This window comes from Melopsittacus undulatus, chromosome 4 (genome assembly GCF_012275295.1).
Source record: "Melopsittacus undulatus isolate bMelUnd1 chromosome 4, bMelUnd1.mat.Z, whole genome shotgun sequence".
Lineage (NCBI taxonomy): Eukaryota > Metazoa > Chordata > Aves > Psittaciformes > Psittaculidae > Melopsittacus > Melopsittacus undulatus.
This window is the reverse complement of record NC_047530.1, coordinates 8,704,273-8,731,452: the sequence shown is the minus strand read 5'-3', so window position 1 is coordinate 8,731,452 and position 27,180 is coordinate 8,704,273. Positions and strand designations below refer to the sequence as shown.

At 39.6% G+C, this 27,180-nt stretch overlaps 1 protein-coding gene across 1 annotated transcript; it reads left to right on the top strand.

Moving 5' to 3' along the window:
- The first annotated feature begins 1,932 nt into the window (after positions 1 to 1,932).
- Positions 1,933 to 25,062, top strand: VPS39 (VPS39 subunit of HOPS complex). Its single transcript, XM_005143913.4, has 25 exons — positions 1,933 to 2,082; positions 3,589 to 3,654; positions 4,911 to 4,975; positions 5,775 to 5,817; positions 6,858 to 6,952; positions 8,143 to 8,241; positions 8,931 to 9,023; positions 10,814 to 10,997; positions 11,524 to 11,644; positions 11,973 to 12,093; positions 12,860 to 12,989; positions 14,101 to 14,243; positions 15,086 to 15,229; positions 15,574 to 15,715; positions 16,003 to 16,089; positions 16,449 to 16,522; positions 17,443 to 17,541; positions 17,794 to 17,911; positions 18,384 to 18,512; positions 18,985 to 19,087; positions 19,723 to 19,768; positions 20,363 to 20,512; positions 20,677 to 20,811; positions 21,379 to 21,470; positions 22,595 to 25,062. Exons 1-25 carry the CDS (start codon positions 2,010 to 2,012, stop codon positions 22,668 to 22,670), a joined length of 2,628 nt encoding a protein of 875 aa, XP_005143970.1. The 5' UTR covers positions 1,933 to 2,009; the 3' UTR covers positions 22,671 to 25,062.
- The last annotated feature ends 2,118 nt before the right edge of the window (positions 25,063 to 27,180 follow it).

Below are 27,180 nucleotides of genomic sequence, written 5' to 3'. Positions count from 1 at the left end.
CTTGTTGCTCCCTTAGTTAGCTGCTCTTGTTCTGCTCATTTAGCAAAGTTTCTGTATCCTTGGTGCATTTGCTCTTTAGCACACAGCAGACGTGTGCTGTGACTTTTGTTGCTGCAGTCTTACAGAGAGCTTGCATCAGAGCCCAGCTGCCACAGCATCATGCAGGCTATAGCAGAACTACCACTGTGCGGAGGAGGTGGCTAAAAGCTGTGGGTGAGGAGTGAAGTGTATGCATGTAAAGGAGTTACAGCAACGTGGTCTCTCCCCTGACAGCGTGGTCAGTCAGATGTTTTGGTTCTGCTAATGAGATCTTTGCCTGTACTCATGCTCGGTTTTGCTCCTGAAGATGTGTGAGCTCCATGACTTGTCAGGAAAGCATCAGCAAACTGCCCTGGTGTGAAACCAGGAATTCTGGAGGACTGTTACCTTTAATTATGTGGACAGATAAATTCAGATTTATACTCATTCTTTCAAAACAGGTATTGTAATTTTAAAACAAATCATACCAACTACTCTGAAGAGTTGGTGAGCAGGAGGGAGAACACAGCCACACTAAAGTCAGATCTGCAGTTTTTGGTGATTAAAATGATGTGTAGAAGCTGAATTTTCTACAAGAAATCTGGCTGCTGACTTCAGATATTTTCAACAACCTGTTTCTAATTGAGAAAATGCTCTACGTGCAGGGAGAAAAATGTCTGCCAGAAATTCAAATACAGAGGGAGCATTTTAAGAGTTCCTGTGCCCGATTAGTTCTCTGTGGATTTGTTAATTTGCTTGAAGTAGCTGTGATTTTACTCATGGCAATTGTTACAGCATGTGCGTGCCACGCAGAAACTCAAATAGTGAAGAAGCTGGTGGTGTTGACCTGCTTTACATTAGGGTGACAAGATGTTCCTGCTGGGAGCTCGGTAGGAGGGACTGAGTAGTAAAGTCACATGGCATAGTAAAGAAATGCAACAAGATAGGCACCGTGTGAGTCAGGATCACAAGACCAGGGGTAGAGAGGGGTGTTTGTTTCACTCCACAGATGTAGGAGTGATGAGTTTGTGGGCTTTTTTAACTTCCTGTTCACTTTACATGACATTTTATGTTGTATGCTAAAGTACGCTACTTTTTAAAACCTAAACAGGCTTCATTATTACCTGGTGATACTGAAACTTGCATTTCCTTTCGATAAATCAGTGCTATGTCCCTCTTCCTTCTGTAGGAATCCTGCGTCAATGAGACCACATATAAGCCGTAACACCTTTGGCAATTTGCAGCTTCGGTTCTGTGAAGGGGATGTGACTTTAATGGTTTCATGCTTTGGGAAGGTTTCATTCCTGAGCAGGAAACCAGCTGGATGGAAGCGCTTGTCATTCCAGTCTTGTGCTCCATCTCCCAGCATAGAGAGTACTCACTCCCAGTTCTCTACAACAGTGGTCTCTTTTGGAGAAGATGCTTGGAGAACTTGGCACCACGTTCATTTTTAGTTTGGTTTAGTTAGTTTAGCTTCTAGGCTAGCGGTGGTGAATGTCCCAGAGAGACAAAACGCGCGTCTTGCACCCTGTCACCTTTTAGGGCTGTACCAAGGTGCTCCACGGCGGGAAGAGTCCCCTCAGGACCAGAAAGTGCGGCCCTCGCCGTTCATCCTTACTGCTCAATCCCCCAGGAGCCGGTGAGGCTGCTACTGCCGGGGGAACAGAGCATGTTGTGATGGCGAGAGGACCGTACGGGCCGGGCCAGTGCGGTGCGGAGACACCCCCGCCTATGGCAGATCCCCCACTCTCCCCGCGGCCGCACGGCTCCGCCCAGCGCCGGCGCACTGAGGGGACGGGGCGGGGCCCGGGGCGGGGCCCAGAGGGGGGCGTGGCCTGGGCGCGGAAGCGGCTGCCGGAAGAGGCGGGGACTTGCGGGGCGGTGGCAGGGGCGGTTCCGTGGGGTGCTCACCCGGCGCAGCCCCAGTACCTGTGCTGCCGCCGCCGCGGTCAGCCGGAGCTGTGGTAGCCGGGCCCGGCGGAGCCGCCGCCATGCACGACGCTTTTGAGCATGTGCCGATCCTGGAGAAGCTGCCGCTGCAGATCGATTGCCTGGCGGCCTGGGGTGAGCCGGGGCCTCTCTCCGACGCCGGGCGGCCGGGACGCCCTGTCAGCTGTTCGTGGGGTTGCACCCTGAGGCGGCTTTGGGGGCCCTGTGGGTAGCGCCGGAGCGTCTCTCCGTACCTGGGCTCGTTGCGGTGGCTCCGGTGGCTGTAGCAGGTGCTGGGCCGAGACCCGCTGTGGTGGGGGAGCTGCCATGATTCCAGCGCTGTAACCGTGGGTCGGCGCCTTTCTTGCTGGAAAGCGTTTTCTATGTTTTGGCTAAGATTTGTCTTGGAAAATCAGTGGTGTGTTCAGGCCTTGCGTATAGAAGCTGTTTGAGTGTCTTAGTGGTGTATAAACGTGTGTGATGTTTTTGGTCATACTTGACAGTCAGGATTTGTTTCTGGTCAGGTCTGGCTGTGGTAATGATGAGACTCCATCAGACTGCCGGAGCAGTTCCCATCAGATGTACTATCATAGCACAAAATTGGTAATTAAAAATATCTCTAGACGCTGTGAAATTGTGACCTTTTTGTCTTGGAACAACACTGTAACCTGAACAGTAGCGCCATATTTAAACGTGAGTTATTTATACTGCAGTTATAGAGAAGATAAGAAGGTAGTTATTCCTGTATTGAGGCTTTTTTTCTTCTTGAAAGCATTTATGTTGCTGAAGTAGGAAAAAGCCTACACTTACAGGTGTGTGGCAGCATGGTTATGGAAAAAGAGGTGTAATTCTGTCTCTACAACCTTTCTTCCAAATAATGGAAGAAAGGTCTTACAGGAGACATGACTTTATTGAAATACAAGTATCTTTGGTAGTCAGGGAGTAGTAGATGTAGAAAGAAGTATTTATGTATGTTTATTTCCTTTGCAATCTTCAACAAGGAATAAGAATTTCAGTCATATTTCATGCCCAGTAAAGATGCCATGCATTTTTCTGTGCTAGAAATGCTGTAAATGGGAAGAGTCTGAAACTCTGCTGCGGAGTTTGTATATGAAAGGGTTCTCTCTTGTAAATCTTGAATGACTGTTGGTTGTCTGTACAATTCAAATGCCACTGAAGCATAGCTGCCACTGCCCTTCCAGGCATAGCTGACTATTTCAGAGAGCTCTTTGAAAGACTTAACTATTGGAAAAAAAAACCCCAAACCCAAACATGGAACTTTCTGAGGTTTTTTTGTGACAGTTTTTCCCTTTATGCAGCATTATTCCTGTCTGGTAGAGGGTAGTTTGCCTCTTATGATTGAGCAAAAGATGCAGTGGTTTGCTGCTTTCCCTTTATATCAACAAGCAGGATGCTATGTCTAGGCTGTACTCTTTGTTTAACTCCTTGATCTTTGGCCATCCTTTCCTGAGAATGAAAGCTACTTCCACCAGAGGGATGATAGGAGACATGCTTGTGATCACTGCAGGAAGTCTTTGGTATTTGAAATGAGTTTCCAAGTGTTCTGATAAATCTGAGTTGGCTGGGAAGAGCAGTTTTTGTGGAAACTAATTAGACTTTTTTTCTCCCTTGTTTTTGTAGAGGAATGGCTCCTTGTTGGTACCAAACAAGGGCATCTTCTGCTTTACAGGATCAAGAAGGACATAGGTAAGTTGATTTTAAGAATGGCACAAAAAGTTGATATTTTTATTTCCTGCACTTTAAGAGGTTGTAGTGATGTTAACAAAAGTATGTTTATTTGCTGATTTTATTTTCTACATAGTTTAATGGATATTTATGTGGCATCTTTGAAAGTGTACATACCATTTATCAGATGTGCAAGAGGTATCAGCTTTTTTTTTCTGTTCTAAGGTATGTTTTATCAGGTCTCCATATGTTTGAATTTATAGTAAGTCAGTGTATTTTTGTGAATACAGTGCACAAGCATGAGCAAAAAGCAGTGCAGTGTGCTAGATGTGAGATATTTGATGTTTGTCTTCTGTTAATGAATGGCTGGATTAGTGAAAGAGTAGCTTTCTTCAGTGAGTTCATAAGCATCAAGACAGGGGGAAGAGGGATCCCTCCTAACTGGTCCTGTCATGTATTTACTCTTCTCCCTGTATCTTTGACAGTCATAAGTGTTCAGTCTATTTTAGAGCTGCCACAAATAGAACTATGCTATTTTTGGTCTAGTTAAAATTGATTTTCACTGAACACATTTATATTTTGCATTATCTGCTATTATGTAGAAACTGATGTTACTTAACACTGTTATGTTGCATAATGTGGGACAGGAGAGAAAGACCCAAACATCTGTTTCCAAGTTCATTAGCTCTTGGACAGATATTTGTAGCTGCTTAGATTCTAGACACTGAATTCAGCTTGCTTTTTCTGAAACTTGTAGGCTGTCTATTCCAATCAGAACATGCTAGTCTTGAGTTGTAGTGTCTTATCTCACATGGTAAATTTCTCCCCCTTTTTTGCATCAATGCCAGGAGAGGTTATGTCATCAGAAAGTGTCTGTAAGTCTTTATCCCTAAAACTCCTTTTAAACCCTTGTCTACTTTGCAGTGATGTGCTCCCTAGCGATTTAAATTGTTGGTATTTGATGGGTGTGGATAAAGTCTTTATGGGTATCTTTGCATTTCTGGGTTTCAAAATGCTTAAATGTAATTCTTGTAATCTAAAATTCCAGATGGGCAAAAATGTAAATGTTGATGAGGCCCTTAGATGGATACAAGAAATGTAACTTAAGTTTTCACTTGACTTTGTAGAAGACAGCACGGATATTTTAGAAGAGTAATTCTTCTAGGGTTAAGTGGCCAAGTTTGCTTTCATAGTTTTTTGTGATCTATTTAGTGTAAGATATAGCAATGAATTGAAGGGCAACTTCAGTTACGTACTCTTTCAAATCTTTCTGGTAGGTTGCAATAGGTTTGAAGTGACGCTAGAGAAATCCAACAAGAACTTCTCAAAAAAGATTCAGCAGGTAGGAAATACCATCTTCTTGACAAGGGGACCATTTTCCAGTGTTTTCAGCCAAGAAATGAAATATAAAATGTACGTCTGGAATCTCTGCTAAGCTTAACAATGAGTTTCCCCAGAGCTGTAGATTCTTCTGAGGTGACATAGCCTGTTATTTTTGCCCACTCTTCCCATAACAGGAATAAACTTGGTTTGGTTTCTAAAGCAGAAAGCAAAGAATTGGAAGTTACAGTTTTATTTTTGGCTTATGGAAATGCTGTTTGCAGTAAATCTTCAGCTGCTCTGAGTGAGACTATTTTTTAAAATGATGTTAATACACCAACAGACTGTAATACATAATTTGGTTCCTAGATACAATGCTATAGGAACGTGAATGTAATTCCTCTTAACCGGTATTTAGAACTGAATTAGCTGCTTATCTACTGACAGTGTTCCTAGTATATTTTTCTTTTTGAAAATTTCACTCATTGTTTATATTGTTACTCAGGGAAGCATCCCAAAGGTTATGCAGCCTTATTTCGGTAATACTCTCCATAGCCTTTAGAATTACTTTTGTACCATTAACATGCCACTTACCGCATTTTTTTACCAGCTTAAGTTGCAAACTCTGAAGTGCTAGCTTGTAAAAACTGTTTAAGTGAAAGAGGTTGCAATAGCTGGAGGAAGGCTGTGCATAGCTAGCTGTCTTGCTGCTGTCCTGTTTTTGAGAGTATCTAAGATGCATTTTCGTAGGGTGTCTATTATTGAACTTTGCTTAGAAGTTTTTTTATGAATGGAGTCACTAATAGTGTTCTTTATTTCAGATTCATGTTGTTTCTCAGTTTAAAATTCTGGTCAGTCTATTAGGTGAGTGAAGAAAACATTTGACTATTTAATTAACTCTTCTTAATGCAGTTACTTGGCTGAATGTGGCACTCTTTCCATACACCTGCATAGTAGTCTAGTTGTTAAAAAGTCATTGTGTCGGATTTAGGCTTTTTCACTTCGCAGAGGAAGCATTATGCAGCATAGATTGAGAAGCAGCTTTGCTTGTTGTAAGCCAGCTTGGATAACTAAGTTTTTTGATCAAACACTGAGTTTTTTGATTAAAAATGAAAAAATACATTGCACTACAATGTGTGTATATATATATGTAGTTTGTATTGGCATGTATGTATACACATATATACATGGGTGCATGTGTATGTATGTGCGCAGTATGATAGCAGCTAAAATGTATGTCCAGACTTGTTTGATGTATGAAACAGACTGCTGATATGTTACACCAAATTCAGTGTATATGCAGATGGTGATCTTTTACCATCTTGTGGAAGATCTCGGTTTGCTTGTCTCTGCCTGTGTTTATTTAAACTTATGATCTTCCTATGTCTTTTTTTGCTTATGTTGCTACTCCCTTCTTTATGATCTCTCATGTCCCAGCTTTTCCGCCTCCAGCATGCATAGATCTCTGCTGCCTGCGTCCTCGTGCATACAAAACTTGGCCACAGTAGCTTCCATTTGCAATTGTGCACTTCCCACTAACTTCAGGAGCCAGTTCAAAATGGTCTTTGTTCATACAATCTTCCATTATGAACTTGCTCTGCTCTGGCCTGCTTGCTGTCCCTTCCACTCCCACTTCCTCTGCTTGGTTAGCACTTGTTCTCAGTTCCTTCATGTTATTTTATCGAAGCTGGTATTAGTCATCTTTTCTGTATTTATTGTCTTGTATTTGAATGTATTTTATCACTTGCAATTTTTGGGAAAACATTCCTTTTCCTTTTATGCACCTGTTAGTTTCACAATTTCTTCTTCTGGAAACATAAAATATGGTAGCTTACTTGAATTAGCAGTGAGCTCTACATGTATCAAATATTGAATAATAATAATAGGATTTTTGTTTAAACCAGAAAATAACATTTATGTCCATGACCTGTTGACATTTCAACAAATCACCACGGTTTCCAAGGCAAAAGGTGCATCTCTCTTCACTTGTGACCTTCAGGTAAGGGGAGGAACACAACAGCACATGTCTATACTGTTTGTAATAAAGATAACTTTTTTATGTTTCTTTGTAGATTGTTTGTTAATTTTGTGTTGCATGCAAGTTGCTTGGGTTTTAGCGTTTTTTAAAATTAGTACCTTCTGGATGATGCTTTGCTTAAGGCAACAGTTTTTAATGTAGTCACCTTAACTTTTTTTCCTGTGCTTCAGAAAGTATCTTCCTTTTCCTGTTGTGATTATAGCATTTAACCTCCAGATATGAAACTTAAAGATATTTTTACCCTGTAGTAAGTTTAACTGACTGATATTTTTGAAAGATCCTCTTCAATATAAAAGCCCTTCTTGTAAACCACCAGTGTACTAACTCTTACTGCTTCCATTGGCCAGGCATCTGCAAACAATGTTTTTGTTACATTTCCATTTCTGTTAAACTGTACTGGCCCAAGGAGTCCCAGGGCACTTGTGTTAGATTCAGGCCATAGAATGGTTCCATGAGGTATAGCAATTCTCAGTTCATATGTTGTGGTTTATTAAGTATCTGATTTCTGTCCAAGTGAGTTTCTCAGCCTATACATGTCATAATCATATACCTTAGTGCTCTTAATCACTTTATGTCTCTTTGTCCCATGGGAGCTTAGTTTTAAGCATTTTCTAATAAGTATTTAAGGTTTTCTAAGTGATAAACTTAGTGATGTCTTCGTAATGACCAGATTTAAAGGTGCATTCAAAGTGCCTAGGACAGGCACCTATCTTTGCCAATAGTCATTGTCAGGAAACTTTTCCAACAGGCTAGACTATTAAACAGCTATTAATATTTTTGTCAGTATAACACATTCTTTGCATTGTTCCAAATCCCTTCTCCTATACTTCATAGAGTTCAAGCTCAATCCTAGTCTTCAGGGCTGGGCTGATAGCTCTTTACTTTTCTTCTGGTTTGTGTGTGTGTGTCTTTGATGCTCTTTTGCTTTTTGTTACTTGGTGTTATAATCCCTGTCAAAGTTCATTTGTTAGTGTCCCATCCCCGTTCTTACTGTGTGTCCTTGTTTAGGGGTTGCCCTTCTCATATTGATGAACAAAGCTGCTCTTCATCTGAGAGCTTTGCCTCAGGCTAAGGATTCTTTTGGCCTTGTTTTATCTTACTTGCCTCTTAGTTTATGAGTGATTATGACTTAGGCCTGTCTGTTTTCACAGCAGTCAGATACAGGGGAAGAGGTGCTGAGAATGTGTGTGGCAGTGCGGAAGAAACTACAGCTTTATTTTTGGAAGGACAGAGAGTTCCATGAACTACAGGTGAGTTGTGTTGTTTCTGTAGCCATAACATGCCTCAACTGGGAGTGAAGTTGCTCTTCACTGCTTGCTATGCAGTCCTTTCTACTCAGAGGCACTCCTGACTATCAGATCATTGACTCTGGGTGTTTCTGCAGTGATTTAGTAATGAAGCAGCAAATAAAAGTGAAAATAATGTGGTTGAAATCACAATTAACAGCATTAATACAGCTTCATAAATTAAATCAAAGGCTGTGCTCTATATTTTAATGTTCTGGTTCTAGTACACTTGTAGGTCAGTGAAATGTATTAGTGTGCAGCCTCTATAAATGTGTACCTGACAGTATGGAAGTGGGTCTGCTTCTACTCAAAGTTTTATAGGTATGTTGTCAAGTCAGAAGGTGGTTATTGACGACAAGCATAGGCAACTGACCTTCTGAATACCAGAATGGTAAAAATAGCCAATAAAATAGGTAGAGAATTTTTCAGCTGTGCTGCTTTTCTAAGAAGTTAACAGAGTATGCTTCCTTACTATGCACAAATCTAGCCTTTTAGTTGAATACTGCTATTCCTTGACCAGCAGAAATCAGGCATTTGTGGTAGGGAATACACTATTGGCAACAGTACTGCCTGTTACCACTCTCTATTGCCAGATTTGACTTCTGCTTTCTGTTGTAACAGCAATTTTAACCCATTTTCCATGCTTTCTTTAGGGGGACTTCAGTGTGCCTGATGTACCCAAGTCCATGGCCTGGTGTGAAAACTCAATCTGTGTAGGCTTTAAGAGGGACTATTACCTGATACGGGTAAGACTGGGATTTGGAATACAATATCTAAGAAGATCTGGAGAGCAGTAGACACTATTGGAGCTGCTCTTGTGCTCAGGGTTTTAGCTAACAGGCATTTACCAAAAACAGCAGCCGGTACATTTGCTGTATGTAGTTTTGGAAAGGCTGTGTTTTTAAACTGATGTTTTGTCAGAAAGTGATCTTCTGTTTATTGCTGTTGAACTGACTGTTTGAAGCTGTTGCAGAAAAACGGCATCAGAAAAGATTTATTTTGTTTTGGCAGTGGTCTGTTTAATGTATTAAGAAAGAAGAGTTCCAAAAAGGAAAAAAGATATAATAATAATATTACCTGGCAAACAGTGGAGCTTAACTATTTTTTTTCATTCCCTTTTTGAACAGTAGTTGTTTCAGTTCGAAAGTCTCTAAACTTATTGTCATTAATTTAGTATTACAGTTTCCACTTAGGCTTCGTTTGACAGCTATATTTGATTTTTTTTACTCCCTTTACGATTGGCTTCTGCTGATATTATAGGAAAATGAGATGAAGATGAAGTGCACCACCCATGTGTACATGTACGTATATGGGTGGAAAGACTGATCTGCAGTCAGCAGGAAAACTGCACAGTAACTACTACAGTCACTTCAAACTGACACTGCTCACAGAAGTGATGCCTTTCTGCAGATTTTGATGCCCACCTTTCTAGTGATATGAGTTGTTGTGCAGCTGCTCAAGCAACCACAGTAGAGACTTGCTGTCCAAGTGTTGGCTTTGGTGCTTGACTTGGCCCATCTTTGAATGGCTTTGTTTCACTAAATAGGGACACCCTCCCTCCCCATGTTTTTATGGTATTGTTTGCTGCTGTGTAGCTCTTGATTTATAATGATTTGGACACTTTTAACTGATGTTGCTACTGTGCTATGCATTTTATAACCCTGTATGATACATGTTCCGAATAAGACTGTCATCTCCTGGGTCAATCTCGAGCAACCGATTTTGCGACACAACATCGCTAGGGTAAAACATCTAGGCGGGATTCTGACTTAGAGGTGTTCAGTCATAAGCGTGGTTAAAGCCCTTCCCAAATCTTCGTTTGCAAAGCCAAGCCATCTTCACACTAGCCTTCGGGCAACCATCCTAGGAGAAGGAAAACTAACTTCAAACCTGGGCAGATGTTGTTCGTCTAGCCTTGTAAGGCCTTCCATCTAAGAGGACACTCTAACCAAACCTATGACCTGAGAACTTTGCTGTCACCGTCCTAGCTAGCTAGGCCCTGGCAGATAAACCTCAGGTATAAAGGGTGGGACCAGTTTGACGCATGCTGTGCCTCACCCAAAAAAATCCAGGTTCAGGACATTGGTTGCTTGAGACTGACCCAGGAGATGACGGTCTTGTTCAGAAACATCCTGAATGACCAAGCAGCCTTTATTCCAACCAGATTTGCCTATCCCACATTGCCCTTTTAGTCATCATTGTGCTTGTAGTAAGCGTGGATAAAGCCCTTTCCAAATCTTTGTTTGCGAAGCCAAGCCATCAGTCAATCAACGTATGTGCTCAGCTATGCTTATAGTAAAAGGAATACATAATCCCAGACACAAAAGTAGTAATTCTTTATTTCCAAATGATGTATAAGCCAGATAAGTGATAACAAGCTGAAAATTTTAGTGCTACTATTTAAAATTGCACTTGTCCTGTTAGTGAGTTGTCTGGGTTGTAAATTCGTTTAGGGGGTTTTTGGCTTTGGTTTTACACGGCTTTGTAATAAACATTATTTTGAAGCACAGCCTTTTTGTTTTCTTTATCATCCTAGGTGGATGGAAAAGGATCCATCAAAGAACTGTTTCCCACAGGGAAGCAGTTGGAACCATTGGTAGCTCCTGTAGCAGATGGAAAAGTTGCAGTTGGTCAAGATGATCTAACAGTTGTGCTCAATGAAGAAGGGGTCTGTACTCAGAAATGTGCCTTGAATTGGACAGATATTCCTATAGCCATGGGTGAGAATTAGCAGAGAATTTTGATATTAGACAATTTTGCTTCTTTACTCTTTTGTATATGACAAAATTGTTACATCCCCAGTATTTAGGAACTGTCTGGTTTTGGAGTCTGAGAGTTTCTAAAGTATTTCAAGTTGTACTTTCTAGGGGGTCTCGTGCTATTTTTGGTTTTTTTCCCCTTCTTTGCTTTTAGTCTGTATGCCTGTCTCCTCAGAAAACAAGCATATTGCATGTCTTTTATAAAAAGCCAAGATGCAAAATGAAATGTAACATGTTAAGCATTGTAGCTTGAGTGCCACAAAAATTCCTGATGTTGAAAGATGAGTAAAAAACATGGTGGTATTCTGTTAGCAAATTGCTGTCAGTGTTGGGCATTGATTTTTGTTCTTAATAAGCAAAAAAGGGACGTGTTTCTAGGGGGAAGGGGAAAAAAAAAAGGACAAGCCTTGCTCTTACTTTAAGGCATGGCTGGTTTCGAGGAATGCTTGAGAACACAACTTACATTTTTCATTCTTTTCATTAACAGAACACCAACCTCCCTACATCATTGCTGTTTTGCCGAGGTATGTGGAGATCCGTACTTTTGAACCCCGGCTGCTGGTACAGAGTATTGAGCTGCAGAGACCACGCTTCATCACATCTGGAGGGTATTGAGTGTAACTGATTATTACTTTTGTTGTGCTGTTTGAGTGTTTCGTAGCACTCTGAAAAACAGAGAGGAAGAGCTTTTCTAACTCCCTTAGCAGTTCAAGTGGAGGTCATGCTTTGAGGAGTGAAGGATAGAATTGAGTGTCTTTGGGAATTTCTGATCACTGGAGATACATTCTTTCTGCTTTGCAATATTGCTCAAGTTACCCTTGTAATTTGATTGTGTGTAGCCATGTGTGTATTGACCAGGATTGCTTTTTCTCGATAGAATATTGATTCTTTCTTAGTGCTGGAACTTAGTAACTGATCTTTTTGTTTTGTTTACAGCACAAATATTATATATGTGGCAAGTAATCACTTCGTTTGGCGGCTTATTCCGGTGTCCATAGCCACACAGATCCAGCAGCTTCTGCAGGACAAGCAATTTGAGTTGGCTTTGCAGTTGGCAGTGAGTACTCACAGTTGTGCAAAAGCACATAGAAGGATGTTTGTCTTCTGCTTGACTGTAGCTAGTCCAGAGAGTTTAATCTTCTTACTGTCCACTTTGCACAAGCTGGTGAACTCTAGTCTTTTTTTGACTGAAGTTTTGGTTTTGTGCTGCCATTCTCCATGTTCATCTACTATGGTTTAGATTTTGAGATAGTCTTTTCTGTGGAAGATTACCTCTCATATCTGTTTAATTGGTTACCTTCGTTTAGACTTTGAAGTCCAGGTGACTTTGGGCTGCTTCTAAGCAGTTTTGCTTGGAGTTGTCTGTTTTGTTTTGTCAAATGATCATTGTTTTGTAATGGCCCTCAATATTACTCCTTGAAAATAGCAATTTCTTAAAGATGCTGAAGCAGATTTAATTATATTGCTCTTGCTATTAAATTTTTCTGGTTTCTGGAAACTTTCCTGGAACTACATAAAATGAATTAATTGCATTTTGTATGGCTAACTTGAAAAAACAATTTGAAAAAGCAAATGGGTGAAGAGATGGTTGCTGTGGTAGAGCAAGTGTGAAAGATAACCAGAAGTAGCTTTCAAACCTTCAAGATTATCATTGTGACACAGGAATCATAAGATCTGAGAGCCACCATCAGAGGTGTTTACTTTGGAAGATTATCTTTTTTTGTACTTTCTCCAAAAGATAATACTCATGTTATTTCTACAGAGTGCCTTCTCATTTATGAGGCTCAAGAGTTTTTAATGTTTGTTAATTTGTATGTGTGTAGGAAATGAAAGATGATTCAGATAGTGAGAAGCGACAACAAATTCACCACATAAAGAACCTCTTTGCCTTCAACCTTTTCTGCCAGAAGCGCTTTGATGAATCCATGCAAGTTTTTGCCAAGCTTGGTACAGGTAATTGTTTGGGTTGGCGTTGAGATACCTAGCTTAGGAGAAAAGAAATAAAGCTTACAGACTATTGTGTTGGTGAGGTTTTTTATTTGTTTTCTGTTTTGCTTTAAAGCAGCGGTGTCTCATGCAGACCAGTCCCCTGTGAATGGCAAGTAGCCTAGGCAACTGTTCAGCTTTTGTTTTTTGTGAAACTGGTTATAGTACTTAATCAGCTTCAGTCAATGAGTTACATTCTACAGAAAGGGAAAATTCATCGTTTATTTGTATTGTAGGCTATTACACTGTGCACAGCATGTACACAGACCCTTGAAGCTGAGAGCTTCAGCAGCTGCCAAAAGCCTACTTGTAGCTTGGAATGAAAAATAAGGAACATCTAAATATTTGATATTCAAATTGGACTTGACCAAACTGAGGACCCTTAACCATGTTTACTGTTTAATGGACCAATTTCTGAAGCCAGGAAGCTTTTCTGTGGTTTTGGAAGTCAAAATAGTCTCTACTGCTATTCCTTTGGTTCAGGCATTCTTCTGATAATGAGGTATGAAGGCTGGAATATACCATAGCATAGTGCTTTAGACTCAGATTCTTTTACTGGTGACAGCACATCCCTTGTGCATTTAAACCTAGAACTTCTAGTTCATTTGATGACACTTAATTTCATATTTACTTTGGGAAGCTACAATGAAAGAAAAGGACTGAGAACTCAAAATACTTTGAACTTAAGATAGAGGGCAGTAATTCTGAATTTGCTTAAACTGTGAAAATGGGTGCTCATTAGTTACAGATGGTGCTATTCAGTTCTTGTTTCAAAAGCACAATAAATCTTAAGCATTACTTGTTTCTAGAAATCCTGTCCTACTGTCAGAGCTGGTAATGTCGAGATTCTGCAAGAATTCTGCCAGCACTCAGCTTGGAACTTGTGCTTGGACATTGAATCAGTCCTTCCCTTCCTGCTTTTACTTTGTTTTAGCTTATTTTCTGTAATAAGCAAATTTTGTTAGGTGGACAAACAGCACTGTTAAAAAGCTAAGCTTGCTCAAAGGTTACGTACATTTAAGGAGTTTCCAAAAATCATGTCATGAATGGTTACTAATACTAGTTATTTTTTGCTTAGATCCCACTCATGTGATGGGTCTGTATCCTGACCTCCTGCCCACAGATTACAGGAAACAGCTACAATATCCCAACCCACTGCCAGGGCTCTCTGGGGCAGAGCTGGAGAAGGCGCATTTAGCTCTGATAGACTACCTAACTCAAGTGAGTGCTCCTATATCTGTTTTAAGAGCAGGGTCATTTAGTTTTAGCATACTTTGTGCAGGAGGCAGTATGCCTACTCCAGCTCTGTCATGCTAGCCTTAATGGGCTGTCTTCATGATTGGAGATTATGGCAGCAGCTCCTGGGAAAGCAGGGGAACTGAAAGACATGAGGTACCCCACAGCTATGTGGGAGACATCATGTGGGACTTTCATGAAGACTTATGGACCAGATGTGAACGAGTCCAGTAGTTTATTTCCAGTACTCTTCTGAAGAGGACTTGAGATCTTGATCTTCAGGATTTGTTTGGTGACTTTTGGGAGAGTACCCTATCCTGGAGACAGGTCAAAAGCATGCATTAAAGGGTGAAACAGGAGGTAGTGGGTACTGTAACTTCCTATACCCTTTATTTTGTTGTAACTGGGATCTGAGTTGTTCTGTTGTCATTCTTACTAGACTAAAAGGAAGCTTGTGGCTGAAGGAAGATAGTTTTCGTGCCTAGTAGTTAAAACCTCAAGTGTTTTCCAAATGTTTTAAATGTCTCTTGACTTCTCTAAAATGCCTCTGTTCAGGTTAAGAGTTTCCTTCTGACTGTTTTCTCAAGACTCTGAACATCTTGCAGAACTATAAATTTGCAAAACAAATTTATACACTTGAATGTAATTGGAAATGTGATGTGTTGAATAGTTAGTAACAATAAAAATTCTTTAGGAAACAGTTGATTAAAACAAGTTATTAAGTTGGTTTAATTTAGCATTTTTACTTGATGGGTTATATTTGCTGAGGTGGGATGGAGAAATCTTGTGGCTTTTTCCTGTTAAGAGTTTCATTTGATGTCCTGCAGAAGAGAAGTCAGCTGGTAAAGAAGCTGAATGATTCTGACCATCAGTCTAGTACCTCACCCCTCATGGAAGGAACACCCACTATCAAATCCAAAAAGAAGCTTTTACAAATCATTGATACCACCCTGTTAAAGTGTTACCTCCATGTAAGTTTCTGACTGATCTAGAGGCCTTTCCTTTACCATGCAAAATCTGGTGAAGACAAGAGTTTTCACAAGTCCTTGACTAGAGTAAACATTTGAGCAGTAACTACAAGCTTAACTGCTATCAACACCGTTCCCAGGCTGAAAGTCAAAACACAGTACTGCACCAGCTACCAAGGAGAAAAAAATGACTGCTACTGCTGAACCCAGGACACTCATGCTAAGAAGATGCTGCTTTATTTTTCTCTCCACTCCCCCCTACCCCTTACAACTCATGCTTTGTACTTTAAGCGTAGGAAGTGTGTTTACTCTAAAAGTATGTTCAAGTACTCCCTTTTTGCTTGCAGACAAATGTAGCACTGGTGGCACCACTGCTACGTCTGGAAAACAATCACTGCCATATTGAAGAGAGTGAGCATGTACTAAAGAAGGCACACAAATATAGTGAGCTGATAATACTGTACGAGAAGAAAGGTCTGCATGAGAAAGGTAGGTATGAGGGTTGGGGAGGGGAGAAGAAAAGGGATAGGAGCATGTATTCCTAGTATTGAGTTCTGTCTTCAGTGAGCTGGCAATATTCTGAAGAGGCTTTGTTTCTGTGTCTGTCCTCTGATTAAATCACTCTTTGTTCCTATAACCTGTTTGGTATGTGTGATTAAAACAAGTTTATTTTGTCTCTGGTAGCAGAACAGGAAGAATACTCTTTCTGTTTCAGGTTGTAATAATACTTATAGCTGCAAAGGAATTAATGTGTGGGATTTTTTTTGTTCTAAAAGCATTACAGGTACTGGTGGATCAATCAAAGAAAGCCAACTCACCTTTGAAGGGTCACGAGAGGACAGTGCAATATCTGCAGCATTTGGGTGAGTATGAAGGAGAGCATTTTTTTGTGAAGGTTTTACTCTTGTTGGGCTCAGTGGTTGTTGCTGTTCAGCAGCTTTCTAGGGGCTGTCAAGCTAAAGGGTACCATTGTCATGTTGTCTGGTTTCTTGCATAATGCAGCTTCAAGGATAAGTTTATGAGCATCTTTTTAAAACTTGATTATCTTATTTGAAAACATTCCTTATTTCTGATAAAAAATTCCATTGCTAGAAGATGTGCAACAGTATTTTCAGTTTTCTTCCACTCGGAAGAGAGAGACCCCTTCCCAGTTACCTTCCCGGGCGTGATAGGTAGATCTTTCGGATTTTAACATTCAGCACTGCTGCTTTTTATATTCCAGGCACAGAGAATTTGCACTTGGTATTTTCCTACTCTGTCTGGGTGCTAAGAGATTTTCCTGAAGACGGACTGAAAGTAAGTGTGGTTGAAACGGACAACTTGCCATTAAGATACTTAATGCATTGTATGGAATTGGAGTACCCAGTGTAAGAAACCATGTATTAATGCTAAATCCAATCATAGAATCAGTGAATGGTTTGGGTTGGAGAGACCCTTAAGATCATCTAGTTATAAACCCCCTGCCATGAGCAGGGATGCCTTGCACTAGGCTATGTTGCCCAAGGCTCTGTTCAACCTGTCCTTGAACACTGCCAGGGATGGAGCATTTACCAGTTCTTTGGGCAACCTGTTCCACTGCCTCACCACCCCCAAAGCTAAGAACTTCTTCCTTATATCTAACCTGAATTTCTTCTGTTTAAGTTTAAACCCATTGTCCTGTGTCCTATCACTACAGTCACTGATGAAGAGTCTCTCTGTGGCATAAGTATATATGAGTATATAGTTTATATTTTCTATGTTCAGTAATGTGGTAGGATTAGCAGTAGATGGAGCTGGACAGCCTTTCTATTTTTCTTATGCTTTCCTGGTTTTGGAATACTGCTTTGTAGTAAGTAGCTGTTTTGCTACAACATTTAATGTTCTTGATGTCACACTTTTTGCACAAATGCCTGATTGGACGTTTTAGAGTCAAATGTTAATTTCCCTTTCTTATTTTCCTTTTCCTCTTTGACATAGGATCGACTCGTATTTGGGAGGTATTGGGCACTGTAAAAGGAGTGTTAACTGAGGTGGAAGGGGAGATGTTTGTTAATTCTTTCAGGCGTGAGATAGCTTCTGAGTGCCTGAACTTTTTGTACTTCCTGTGCTTACTCTTTGGACATGGGTGATGATATGCTGGGCTTCAGTGCCTCAGAGAAAATACACTGTGGTACTTAATTTAAAACAAACAAACAAAAAAAAAATCACCATTCCATGAATGAAATTTTGTTTAACAGATATTTACAGAAGACCTCCCTGAAGTGGAAGCTTTGCCACGAGACAAAGTGCTCAGTTTCTTGATAGAAAATTTCAAAAGCTTGACTATTCCTTATCTGGTAAGAACTCAATTTCTACTAGTGCACTTCATTCAGTACAACATGTTATATGTAAGGCTTTAGCTCTCCAGTTGTTGGAGGCTGATGCATTTCTCAGGGAATGCTAGCTTTGCCATAAGTTGGTCAAGGAGAAAATACTTAAAGTATCCTGAAGTCAAGCTTGGTAAAGGCAAGCATGGAACTGTTACTTGCTTATAATAAATTACTTCCCATAGGAAGCAACTATAACTGAACCTGAACATGTGTTTACAGGAACACATCATTCATGTCTGGGAAGAAACCGGTGCAGACTTTCATAACTGTCTGATCCAGCTGTACTGTGAAAAAGTGCAGGCCTTGATGAAAGAATATCTAAATTCTTTCCCTCCAGGTATGTTTAGATTATTCTGATGGGAAGACCAGGGGCATGGGACAGCACAGGGGAGCCTTCACAGTATTTTGCTGTAAGCCTTCCCTGTTAACACCCAGAAGGTATTCTAGGTGATGGGGGAAATAGAACAACAAAATTTGTGGGTTTATAGGGAAGTATAAACCTAGTATAAACCTCCCCTAGAGGGAGCAAGTGACACTTGATTGATGATTTAGTGGAATTGCAGCTAATGCTCCCTGAATTTTGCATGTTAAGGGTAGGAAAGGGTCTTGAATAAGTGAGTCTGTTGTTTAACTGGCCATTTGATGTGTTATAAGGAGCTGAAATAATTTGGCAGGTTCAGCAGAATGCCAGCCCATCTAACAGCTTCATCGGCTTTTGGTTGCTTGTAATGATTTGTTTGTCATCTTCTGTTTTCTCGTGTTGTGAAATGGTTGTAATACCGTAGCTTATGTTGCTTTCTTCCATATAGATAAAACTCCAGTGCCTGCTGGGGAGGAAGGAGGAGACTTGGGGGATTACCGGAAAAAGCTTCTACTTTTTCTGGAGAAGTCTAGCTGGTATGAGCCAAGCCGGCTAATCAGTGACTTCCCCTTTGATGGTGAGTTCAGTTTCCATAGGTTAAATAAACCCTATTCACATTGTAAAATGAAACCTCCTCACTTCCTGTAGAATCATGGTAACTAGAAACAGAGATGGCTGCATCTGTAGTTGTAGGCTGCTAGTATGGATGTTAACTCTTTTTGCTGCAAAGTTGGGTTTGTCAGTCTCTGCAGGGTTCCTGTAACAGTTGGCCTAAGACCTTGTGACATCTCCCATCACTTAAATATTTAGCTTAACTTTGTGATAAGCCTGAATTACTCAACAAAAGTGAAGTCTGATGTTTCTAAAGCTTTTGTGAAAATTCATAAAATGTTACAGAGACTGGTGTGAAATACAGATACAGTCTTGCTGTAACTTTAACCTGTGCTCAGACTACAGTATATATTCCTGATGTTAGTCTGGTCACTAGTAGAGCTTATGTTATTACTTCTCCATGTTGCTATTGACCGATCCTTTGTGTTTATGACTAGGTCTCCTAGAAGAACGTGCTCTGCTCTTGGGTCGTATGGGGAAGCATGAGCAAGCTCTGTTTATTTATGTTCATATTTTGAAGGACACCAACATGGCTGAAAAGTAAGGGTTTCCTGTTTTGTTTGTTTCTTTGTCCTTAGATTGTGAACTTGTGTGTGTTTTTTTGCTTCCTTTCTGTTTAAAGAGGCATTAAATTTAGATGCTGGATTAAAGCTTTTTAAGCTGATAGAAAGGGGGAGACTTGCACAAGACCTCCCTTTTCTCAGCATTGTAATGCAAAGTAAATAGCATCATTTTGTTGTGCAACTTGATCAATTAATCAGAATTGCATATACAGTCACCTAAGTTGGATGGCTTTAGTAATCATAGAATTATAGAATAGTTAGGGTTGGAAAGGACCTTAAGATCATATAGTCCCAACCCCCCTGCCATAGGCAGGGACACCTCACACTAAACCATATCACCCAAGGCTTCATCCAACCTGGCCTTGAACACTGCCAGGGATGGAGCATTCACAACCTCCCTGGGCAACCCATTCCAGTACCTCACCACCCTAACAGTAAAAAATTTCTTCCTTATATCCAGTCTAAACCTCTGCTGTTTAAGTTTCAACCCATTACCCCTTGTCCTATCACTACAGTCCCTAATGAATAAAGCCAAATAAATGTTAATTTCTGTGGACTGATTCTCTGGCTTCCAAAACTCCCTGCATTTCATCTGATTCTTTTCTGTTCTAGCTACTGCCATAAACATTATGACAGAAACAAAGATGGCAACAAAGATGTAAGTAGCTACGTCCTTGCAATCTTCCTTTTTATTAAGAATGTATTAGACCATTCCTATCATGTTTAGGGACCTTAATTTTTTTGCTTTGTATTGACTTTTTCAGGGTTTTTGAGGGTGAATGGGAAACTGTGTATAACATCTTGGAATTCAGGAATTATTAGATGATTCTGCTTGCTTTGGTTCTTTTGTTCTTTTTATTTTTTTTCTTTGTTGAGAATGTTGCTGTTATCACTGGAGAGTGTGTACTGTAGCTAAAATTCTGATGGAATTCAGAAGACAAAATGCTGTGTGCATATTTCACATGCATCTACAGAAAAGTTAATGGTAAAGAGCAATGAAATGTTGGTTTCTGAAAGCTATAAATGAATTGGGTAAGATAAATGAGGAAGGTGTAATTAAAACTGCCTATGTAGAAAATCTTTACTGAAGAATGCAATTAAAAGGCTTTGAACATCATTGGAACTTTTCAGTTTTTGTTGTTTCAAGAATTTTGAATAGCATGATTACAACTTACTAGTACCATTGCTGGGTTCCACCAGCATTGTCACTTTTGGTGCAGTGGTTTCAAAACTCTCCTTTTGTGTTCAACAGGTCTACCTGTCATTGCTCCGGATGTACCTCTCCCCACCTAGTGTTCACTGCCTGGGACCAATCAAGATGGAAGTGCTAGAACCTCAAGCCAATCTGCAGGCTGCTCTGCAGGTTTTGGAACTGCATCACAGCAAACTGGATACCACCAAGGTAAGAAACACTTGTTAGTTTTTCCTGTTAGCAGAAGGTGAAAGAAAGTACTTGAGTAAGCGAGCAAACAGAATGTAACAGTGTGAAGCTAGATGTGTCAATTTCTGTTCTATTTTGTTCTCTATTCCTCTTAATTTTTTCTAACTAAGTATATTTTGCTCCAGGCAATAAACCTGCTCCCAGCAAATACACAGATAAGTGAGATTCGAATCTTCTTAGAGAAAGTCCTTGAAGAAAACGCTCAGAAGAAAAGATTTAATCAAGTACTCAAAAATCTTCTCCATGCAGAGTTTCTGAGGGTATGTACCCACCACCTATCATGTTCAGTATGAACTCTTCCTTATGCAGAGTATCGTCCTGTAGATGGGGCTGTAGCGCACCTGAAATGCATAGATGTGCATCAAGTAGGTTGAATGTACCTTTTCAACAGTGGTGAGTACATTGGTTTTAGTTTGGATGATGTGTGTGTCTTTGCTGTGAGGTTTTGGACTCACTGTGCTCTGGTGTGTGTGTATGTGTGTATGTATATATATATATATATTTTTTACTTTTTTCAAATAAACTAAAGCAGGTAATGCAGTTCTATAGTTCATCTGAACACTCCTTAGTGGTTAGAATGCCTTGCTCTGTGAACCAGGCTAGTTGAAAGTAAAATCCTACAATTCATATAGCTTGGGTGTTGGTTAATACTACCTGCTCTGCTCTACAGACCTGCTGCTTTTGTGCTGTACAGCTTATTAATACAGACATAGCCACTGACATTTAAACCTTATGACAGTTTTCAGTTTAACCAGACTAGAAGGGAGCTGTGGTGTGGCATTGTTTTTTGAGGAATGTCTTTTAATTTGTTATTTATTTTTCTGTAGGTCCAGGAGGAGAGGATCTTGCATCAGCAAGTGAAGTGCATTATTACCGAGGAGAAGGTGTGCACTGTATGTAAAAAGAAGATAGGTAACAGGTGAGAGAGTGTATACCTAAAAGCTTGGGAAACTGAGTCAGATATGAATCTGGTACACTTAAACTTGTTGCAGAACTCAGAATGTGTATATACATGGAGAAAACAGCAGTATGAGGGAGACACTTCAGAAGTGTTTGAATTACAGATTACATAGCTCAGCTGAGTGGCTGGGAAAACATCAGAGTTGCAAGAGTTTAATCCTGTGCTCAGTAAAGTAGAAAAAATTAACTTTAGAAACTCATAAGACTTCTTAGTTCACAACTCTGCAAGGTGGAAAATCACTCTTATTCTCCACTGAATTTGGAAACACTGCCTACTACCTGCTTCTTAACTAGAATTAAGAAGGATGATATAAAGAATCTCAAACAAAGAAATATGTATAATAGTTTTCTATATCTGATGGCTCTGTGGTTTCCTGGCTGATTTACAAATTGTAACCTAATTATCTTAGATATCTATTAGTAGAATTAATGCACTTGATACCTACTACTTCTAGTAGGTAATTATGGGTTAATATAGAAAGCAGATTTTATTTGCCCTTTTTCCTCTTTGAACTCCAGTGAAATGCCACACGACTTACTTATTGTCTACTTGATGTGAACCCTGTCATATCAGTAGCATTCACAATGATAGGAAAGGTTCTTTTTCCAGGACACTTTAATGAACATAAGTCTGATTATATTTATTGCTGTGTATATTCATTTTTTTTTGCTGTTAGTATATAGCATGTAGCATTGTGGTTTAAATTTGCATATGCAGTGTTGGTTTTGGTTGTCTAGCATTTTTCTAATGCTGTTAAGTTCAACGAGATTTTTGAATGTCAGCTTGTCATGCATGTTACATTTAACTTTACATGTCACATTTAACTTGTTACCAGTGACTTCCAAGTGTGCCTTTAGAATTTAAGATAGATAAGATGGGGGCTTTTTTAAATGAAACTCTTAAACAGTCCATAGAAATATTTTGTCTGGCTTTCTCAGAAGTGTATTTGGGCTGTAATTCAAACAAGAAAGTGTCACTTCCATGTAAGCATCTAGTTCTGATTCTGTACAACTTGGATGCTTTTGTTTGAATAAGGAAAACTTTGTCTTTATTGACAATTAATTTTTGTGTTCTCTTTACAGTGCATTTGCTCGATACCCTAATGCAAAAGTTGTGCATTATTTCTGCTCCAAAGAAGTCAACACGTTGGATACCTGACCTTAATTCCCAACATTCATATGAAACTCAGAACTGACGACTTCAGAAGTTGATGCCTCTTGAAATTTTTTTTGAGGCTTGTTGCTAGGTTCTTTTACACTGGGTAGAAGTCATTTATATCTGTGAACTGACTGTACCAGCTGGCAATATTGATTTGGTAGAAAATGACTTTAACCATAGCGCTGGCAACTACAGTGAACCTCTCAGTACTCAGATGAAGAATAGAAACTGATTTTTGTAGTGAGTTTTGTATTGCACTTCAACCTTGTGGATGAATTGTTAGACAACTGTTGGGCATTCAGCACAAGTCAAGTTTTACTACAAAACTTACTTCCTTAGGGTGACAATGTTGTGATTTGGCCTTGAATGTAAATAGTTCTTAAAAAAAAAGAAATTCCTTTAAAGTCTTCACAGCTGTATCAGTGTTGCATGGAGATCACAAGGAGTTTGGCATAGAGGAGACTTCTTTGCCTATATCAAGACCTAGAAAATAAAATTTTACTTTCATCTCAGTAATGGGAATGTTGAAGTGCTTGCCAAAGGAATCTTTTTATTGATACTCAGTGTTGTCACCTGACCTTCTGATAAGAAGACATTTCACAGGAGATAGACAGTAGGTACCACTAGTAAACATTTTTTTTCCTTTTTACTTCAGTTCGAGAGCTGTAAATTGAATTAACTTGTGTGTTGTTTGCACTAAATTTGTTTACTCTTAGCATGAGTGGAAGCTCGGAGACTATTCTAAGTAGGTCATATCTGCACTCACAACAAAAATCAAAGAACACCAGGTAGAGCAACTTCTGAAGGGAGTGAACTATAGTTATTGGTTTAACTTCTAGACTACACGTGAGATGTGTGTATATAAGTTCTTTGTTCTCTGGTTCACTTTCCAGCACTGAAGTAAACTCAAGACTGTTTTAACATCTCTCTATTATAAATGCTCTAGAACTGTGTTCTGCTCAGGCTGGTACTATTCCTAAGTTAATCTTGGGTCAGAAGTCTTAACTGCAAGAGCTAGATTGTACCATACTCCTTGTAGGCTGTAATATTTTTGTCTAACTTATTTTTCCACAGACTTAAATCTATAGCAGATTGGTATGAGGGATATTAAAACGGTGCAGAAAGAATCTGTATAGTGATAATGAAAAGGCAGCAGTAGCAAATAGTCTAATAGAGTGACTATTTGACTCCCAGCGTCCCTGGTCTAGCAATACTTGTAATTATTAAATAGTATGGAGCATGGCATGTCACTACCAGATACCACTTCTTAATGAATAAGGAGATAAATAAAGCCTGTCTGCCAAAAAGTGTAATTGGATCTCAGTTAACATTACAGGTTTACATACATGAGTGGTTTCCAGGAACAGATCTGCTGTAGGCTGGCAAGAGTCCTAATTCATTTTCATTTGCCAGTGTTGATAGTTTTCTGTGGTGTTGTTTTTTCCCTTTCCAGATGTGTTTGTATTTATTGTACATATGCCATGCATTCTTGTGGATTTCTTGGTCCAGTGTTTTGCTGCTTCTGTCCTTGGATGTCTTGGGTGGTATTGCTGCTGATGTCTTTCTGCAGAGGCTGGGTAGAGGGAATCTGTGGTATTCATGTTTTTAACCTTGTATTTCTTCTATTTGAAGAAGAGAACCTAAAATTACTTACATTGGATTTGCACATTCTGTATAGATCTTTATATAGTAGTTCAGGTACAGAGGGAAGATGGTTTGGGAGAGTTGTGTTTACAGGTCATTGAGAATACAAGAAGGGTATTTAAAAACACCCTGTATTCTTTGCATACAGATATAACAGTATTGCTCCATTTTTTACCTATCTTATGTTTAGTACTGTTAGTCTGATTTACCTTCATTGTCTGCTATCAAGGGAGCTGTATTCACATCAGAGGATCTTCATTGTGCTCTTATGTATGCAGTTAAGGTTGTGCCTCTGTTCACTGCATACCTTTTTCAGACATGTGGTCTGTGCTGTAGTTTCTTTTTTGTTGGTTCTCACAACATGGTTGGGGTTTACTAACCATACAGCAGGTTTATCTAAAGCAATAGATCATAATAAATGTTGTGAACCAGTGTGCGCTTCAGTCATTGTGCGGTTAAGCTTTTCTGGGCTGCTGTAGATTTCTTTTTATCTATTAGTCCTCTATTTCTCCTGGGATTCAGACCCAATGCAGGGCCTCCCAGTATCACTCCTGCTTTAATATTTGTCAGTCAAATGAGGCCATGTCATATGAAGACTGTCATCACTTCTCAACTTTGGTTTTTAAATCTGCAAGTTTATAGTATGCTTGTGAATATTCTCAAAATCCTACTAAAACCACTTTTGTATTCTTGCTTTGAATAATGTTTTTGAAAATCTTATGCCATTAAATATGTACTTACTGGAGAACACTGAAATTACTGACAATTTTTTTGAGTGGTGGTATGCTGTTTTGGGGTGGGAAGGATGCTGAGCTCTGTGATTAAATCAAGAAATGTTTTGATTCACAGGTTTTTCAGTTGCTTGAATTGTAGGTTGTAGAATAGTATTGGTAGTAGAATGTAGATCTTCAGTTTTCCCATTTATAGAAGCAGGAGATTCCAGCATTGAATAAGTCTTTTGTCTTCATGTTGAACAGTTCAGCATATTGGTATTTCTGGAGAGTACCAACCCACCAAGTCTCTTCTGCTCCCCAGTTGAAACTTTGATAGCATCCTTTTGAATCTTAATATCTTCTAATTTTGCACTGCATCTTGGCTCTCAATGCTGCTAATGGGAGCAAAAGGGGTCCCTTGTGATATCTATGCACATTTTAAGTACTCTATAGTATAGTTAGTGATGGTGTCATTTGTTTATGATGTTGACAAAAAAATAACTGAATGAAATACAGATGTACGTCTACCGTAACCACTGTGGGGATGCTAATCCAAGTGAAAGTAAAGTTACCAGGAGTGAAGCCATCTTTGTTGCTTCACAAACAGGTCAAGTTTTGATCCCAGTCTGCTTGCTTGTTTTCTTAGTCTGATGGAAAATGACAAAACTAAGTAGCTTCTCTAGTTATTAAGTTGTCTGTCAACAGTGTTTAGGTAGATAACACTGCACACAAACACTGTTTGCTAACAGATGATATGTTGACTATGAAGCAATTCTTAAACCTATGTTCTAAAGAGCTTTCAGTTTTTCTTGAGAAATTCAAGAGCAATTCTGTAAACATGAGATCTCTGTGCTGAGATATAAGCGGAAGAAAAGAACTTCAGGAAAAGGCAGGTAAGTCTGATTTTAAATGCACTTGGACACACACTGTATTATGGGCAGCATAGAAAGTCTGCATTTTATAAACTGTTCAGAATAAGTGTGATTTCTCCATGTTAGCTTATTGTGTGAAGCTGTCTCAATTTTCCTGTGCTATGTATCAAGCTATATATTAGATTAAATAAATCCAGCTTTTGTTTCTGGAATTTTTCAAGGATAAATAAAACCTAATATGACAGTCCTTCACTTCTGATGCTGTGGTGTGTAGAAGTGCAAAGAACTTGCCTTTTCAGTCCATTGTCTACCATACTGCTTACTACTACATAAGAGCTTTACAGCAGTTGCTGGCTGTTTTGCAATGTGTGCTTCTTGCCTGCGCATTGGCTCTTAAGTCTGTGAATTGACTAACTAGTACTGACTTGTTTGTGTTGCAAATGCCGGTGCCTATGCTTTTACTAATTTTCTTAAATCCTGATCTAGTGACTGACACTAATGACAGGAAATGATTAATGAATGGGACCTTGCTGAGAATGTGTCACATTCTCGTGTTTGCGTGGGGCTGGTGACGTGCTGCATCACTGGCTTTCGTACATTTTCTGCCACTTTCTAATTGTTGAAAAACCTGAGTTTGTTTTTTAGTCTGCTCCCTCAGTTTAAGCTGTTTAATTAAAAGCTTCAGACAAGCCAGCTGTGAGCAGCTGTTAATAAACTGATCACTTCCAATAAAACAAATTCCTTTACTACTTATTTTCAAGGCCCAGGAAGACTCATAAAGAATCTTCCCTCTCTGTCATACAGTTTTTCAAGAACCTTTGTTGGAAGAATCAAGACTGTGCTACATGGAAATGTGAATAAAGGGGGGGACTTGTGCAGGCTGCTCACATAGTGAGAAGTTGAACACGGTGGTGAATCAGTATTCTCCGAGGCATCTGAATACAGCCCAAATTGTTTTGTCCCCCTCAGGCCTTTCTGAAACTTCTATAAATAGCTGCAGTCAATGAGGAGTTTGGCTTTGTTTCAGGCTTATAAGATGGGAATGTCTGTTTAAAAATACTCTTTTTAGGGTATGCTGAAACTCTGAAAGGGTTTAAAATGGCCAAAGTCTAAGATGAGGCTGCTGGAAGTCTCCAACGAAATCTGGACTGGGTGTTTTGAGGTTGTGGCTTGATCATGGAGCAGTGCTTCCTCCTACCAAGGGCTTCCCAGTTGGGTGCTGGTTTCCTGCCCTTATCTTTTACCTGTATTTGGAAAACTGGGCAGCAAGGTTTTGAAGTG

Bases quoted from the DNA above. Each gene is read 5' to 3' on its own strand.
- VPS39 (XM_005143913.4), top strand. From the start codon at position 2,010: ATGCACGACGCTTTTGAGCATGTGCCGATCCTGGAGAAGCTGCCGCTG. The intron at 3,655-4,910 runs GTAAGTTGATTT...TCTTTCTGGTAG, and splicing joins CAGGATCAAGAAGGACATAG to GTTGCAATAGGTTTGAAGTG. The intron at 15,230-15,573 runs GTAAGTTTCTGA...TTTTGCTTGCAG, and splicing joins TGTTAAAGTGTTACCTCCAT to ACAAATGTAGCACTGGTGGC.